This window comes from Triticum aestivum, chromosome 1D (assembly GCF_018294505.1).
Source record: "Triticum aestivum cultivar Chinese Spring chromosome 1D, IWGSC CS RefSeq v2.1, whole genome shotgun sequence".
In the NCBI taxonomy this organism is placed as follows: Eukaryota; Viridiplantae; Streptophyta; class Magnoliopsida; order Poales; family Poaceae; genus Triticum; species Triticum aestivum.
The window spans coordinates 171,340,330-171,344,624 of record NC_057796.1 but is presented as its reverse complement, the minus strand read 5'-3'; the positions used below and the strand labels follow the sequence as shown (position 1 = coordinate 171,344,624).

General features: G+C 42.7%; 1 protein-coding gene across 1 annotated transcript; it reads left to right on the top strand.

Moving 5' to 3' along the window:
* Positions 1 to 3,225, top strand: LOC123180863 (protein ACTIVITY OF BC1 COMPLEX KINASE 3, chloroplastic; the record flags this gene model as incomplete). Its single annotated transcript, XM_044593034.1, is given in 7 exon segments — positions 1 to 250; positions 360 to 593; positions 1,018 to 1,353; positions 1,559 to 2,114; positions 2,201 to 2,387; positions 2,489 to 2,855; positions 2,938 to 3,225. Coding segments are annotated over 7 exon segments (2,059 nt in total), but the record flags the coding sequence as incomplete, so codon positions are not given.
* Between the last annotated feature and the right edge of the window lie 1,070 nt (positions 3,226 to 4,295).

Genomic DNA, 4,295 nt, shown 5'->3' with positions numbered 1-4,295 from the left:
CCCGCGCCGCCTCCGCCGCCGCCCGTCCCTCCTCCGCGCTGCCTCCACTGCGGCGCCCCCGTCCCCCGACCTCTCCATCCAGCTCTCTCCCCGCCCTTCCCCGCGCGCCTCGCCTCCCGTAGTACCATCCCTCGCCCGCGACCGCGCAGAGGACCTGCAGGCCGAGTCCCGCGCCATGACCCGAGCCGCTGCCGCCACCGTCTACACCCCCGAGCTACTCGCCTCCCGCTACGGCTCCCAACCTTTCCAGGCAAACCCTGGACCCAATCTCCAAGCATACTTTAACCTCGATCTAAGGGTAGCAGCCGAGGCTCTCAGAATCTGACATATGTGGTGTGCATTGCCTGCTGTGTAATTAGGTGGCGATGAGAGCGGCGGAGGTGCTCTCGAAGCTGGGGGCATTCGGGCTAAAGCTGCTGCTCGACCAGCAGAGGGGGGAGTCGTCCTCGTCAGCGAAGAGGCGTGCCAGGGCGGTCGAGCTGCGAACTGTACTGACAAGGCTTGGCCCGACGTTCGTCAAGATTGGGCAGGGTTTGTCCACGCGGCCTGACCTCTGCCCGACTGAGTATCTCGAGGAGCTCTCCGAGCTGCAGGTGGACCTTCTTACTTGCCGGTTCTCAGTGCTCATGATACGAAATTATTGTTGGGAAAGTACTGAACAATTCTTGCTTTCTTGCGGTCAGATATGGTTAATCCCTGTTTAAGTTCTTTTAAGATAGACATGTTATTTTTAAGGAACAAGAATGGACCACTACTATCCTGTTAATTACTTATGTGGTGAATAGTTAGTTACTCAGTCCAATCCGTTAACCATTCATCAGGTTTTCCTTCCATCACACGGTTCTTATTGTTTTGAAGTGGCTAGATGATTTCCAAAATGGTTATTGATTCGAATATGGAAGTCACCGGTACCACCTAGACTTCACCATTTGGGGATATTTCCTGATAACCTTGGGGCATTACTTCTATCACTGCTATAATGTTTTCCCAAATGGTTGACACGAAACTGTCTTGCAGGATTCTCTCCCCACATTTCCAGATGAAGAGGCATTTGCCTGTGTCGAGAGGGAGCTTGGCTTTCCTCTTGATTCAATGTACTCAGCAATGTCACCTTCACCGATAGCTGCAGCAAGTTTAGGTCAAGTTTACAAGGCACGGTTGAAATACTCTGAGCAGTTGGTAGCTGTCAAGGTGCAAAGACCTGGCATCGAGGATGCCATAGGCCGTGATTTTTACCTACTGAGGGGACTTGGTTTTCTAATAAATAAGTATGTCGACATTATAACTACTGATGCAGTTGCTCTGATAGATGAATTTGCCCGAAGAGTTTTCCAAGAGCTTAATTATGTCCAGGTACTTTGTCTTTGCGTATATTCTATTAATACAAGTATAGTCTACATATCAACTGTACCTGTAAATGCTAAAAAGAATGAGTAAAATAGAATCAAGAGGAATACTTACAACATAGATTGCTGAGTCAGCAGAATCAAATGCTATCATGTGTCCTGATTGTATGTTTTTATTCATTATTAACCGTGTTAAAAAATAATGAATGCAGGAAGGCCAAAATGCACGAAGGTTTAAAAAATTATATGCTGACAAGCAAGACATATTGGTCCCTGATATATTTTGGGATTACACAAGTGCAAAGGTACTGACAATGGAATGGATTGAGGGTGTAAAGCTTAATCAACAAGCTGCCATTGAAGGCCAAGGCTTGAAGGTCCTGGACTTGGTAAACATTGGTATACAGTGTAGCCTAAGGCAGCTACTAGAGTATGGTTACTTTCATGCTGACCCGCATCCTGGTAATATTTTGGCAACACCTGAAGGGAAGCTTGCTTTTCTTGATTTTGGCATGATGAGTGAAACCCCAGAGGATGCAAGGGTAGCCATCATAGGGCATGTCGTTCACATGGTCAATCGGGATTATGAAGCGATGGCTCGTGATTATTATGCACTTGATTTTCTGAAACCTGAAGTGGATGTATCCCCAATCGTACCTGCCCTCAAGAATTTTTTTGATGATGCTTTGGATTCAACAGTGAGTGAGCTAAACTTTAAAACCATAGTTGATGGCTTAGGCGCTGTTCTTTATCAGTACCCATTCAATGGTAAGTCTTACTTTGTTTTAGGTATTATGAGGTTACATCTCAATTTTGCTGAGACAGTGATATAATTCTTGCCTATTCAAATCTAGTACCGGCCTACTATGCGTTGATACTGCGATCACTCACTGTGCTGGAAGGTCTGGCGCTCTATGCTGATCCTAATTTTAAGGTGCTTGCTGCCTCATATCCTTACTTTGCTAAAAGATTACTCACAGATCCCAATCCATATCTCAGAGATGCTCTGATTGAGCTGCTATTCAAGGATGAAAAATTCAGGCAAGTACTTATTCTGCTAGCTTCTGCATATTATATATTGCTTGTACCAGCAACCATCCTTTTACGATAGTGTTGAGAATCACCTTTTGCTTTGCTGTCAGGTGGAATAGGCTTGAAAATCTTCTTGTTCAAGGACGCCAGGATAGAGAGTTTGTAGCAAAGGATGCTCTACAACCGGTTTTGAAACTTCTACTTGGTCCAGATGGGGAGAATTTAAGAGTGCTAGTTGTGAAAGAAGCGGTTCGTGTCACAGAAGCCATCACCTTCGGAACACTGATTGATTCATACAACGCAGCTCCAGAATTTTTGAAGCCATTAATATCCAATGGCAATCCAGCTGGACCATTTAAGATAAGTGATGTTGAGCGGGAACAAATGTTGGAGCTACGAGACACTGTTCTCAGAATATGGGGTCTTTTGAGATCCTCTGATACCTTTGATCCAAGTCTTTTGCAGCCAATTGTACAGGTACACTGCTGCTTCATTCCTTTTATATGTATTTCAACAGCTATTGACAACTCTGCAACTCATAGCATTTTTTATATCTCAGGTGCTACAAGAGCGTGAAGCCCGTGTGTTTGGTTCTCGTATTGCTGGAGGTGTCTCGCAGCGCCTTGCAGCCCGCTTGCTGCAGCAGCTACTCAGGATCCCACCTGCACCTGTTCCTGGATCTTCTTAGAATCTTTGTAGATAGGCTCACACTAAACCATGTAAATTGACACGATACTTTCTGCACCAAAAGGAAAAAAGAAAAGCAACTATAATTTGTAATCAGTAGATAAACATCCCCTAACGTCAGCGTCTGTTCTATTTTAATGTGATGTTCAGATGCAACGCATTAGTATGTCTTTTCCTTTTACTGTTTGATATTGTGTACCAAGAGTTTAAGAAAGTAACGGATAGGTAGTACCTAGTGGAGTACAACTAGCGATTTTGATAACACGATAATAAACCATTTGAAAGACATAAGTTTGTACTCCCTCCCTAGTTTCTAAATGGTATGTATATAGACATGTTTTAGTGTGCTTGTTCAATCATTTCAGTTTATATATAGTCCATATTGAAATATTTAAAACATATTATATTTGTGAACGGAGGGAGTATTCGATGGCACATTCCAAGTTCACTTTTTCTTAAAGAGAAAAAAGGTAGAGGATTTCTCTACATTACAGCTTCAAATGTTGTCCAAGGGCAGTAGCTTATATAGTTCTGAGTCAATATCAGTGGATAGAATTTGGATTCGATGTTCAGTTTGGTTTCAGAACTTGTAAAATTCGTTAGTGATCACATAACTTGTCATCATGTATTGTGTGCTTACGTGGCTATGACCCACATGCCAGTAACTAACCGATCGGTGTAACCTTAAATACGGATACAGATCGATGATCCCCACCCCTCGATGAACAGTCCATATGATTTTTTAGACTATAACCCAATGATTTATTTTCATGGGAACCCCGCATGTCAGCATGCTGTGGTGGGTGGACCAAATAAGAGCATCTATAATCCATACTAAAAGGGTTGGGCGTGCTTTGCTGCGCCATTAGCATTGTTGGATTCCTTAAAAAAAATACTCACTTTATTTTAAAATATATTGTGCATTAATTTTTGAAAACTCAAACCTTTTAAGTTTGATAAAATTTGTAGAGAAATATATCAAAATTCATAATATTAAATCGGTATGATTAGATTCCTCATGAACTGGATTTCCATACATTTTTTTGTTTAATATTGCATTCGTCCTAAAATAAGTGTCTCAACTTTAGGAGTATAATTTTGTACTAAAGTTAGTACAAAGTTAAGACACATATTGTGGTGACCCAGCATACCACTGCATGTTGTAGTATGCATGTCGTTGATATAACGCCCATAAGACACCGTCTCATGAACCTTATATCCCTAGAGTGC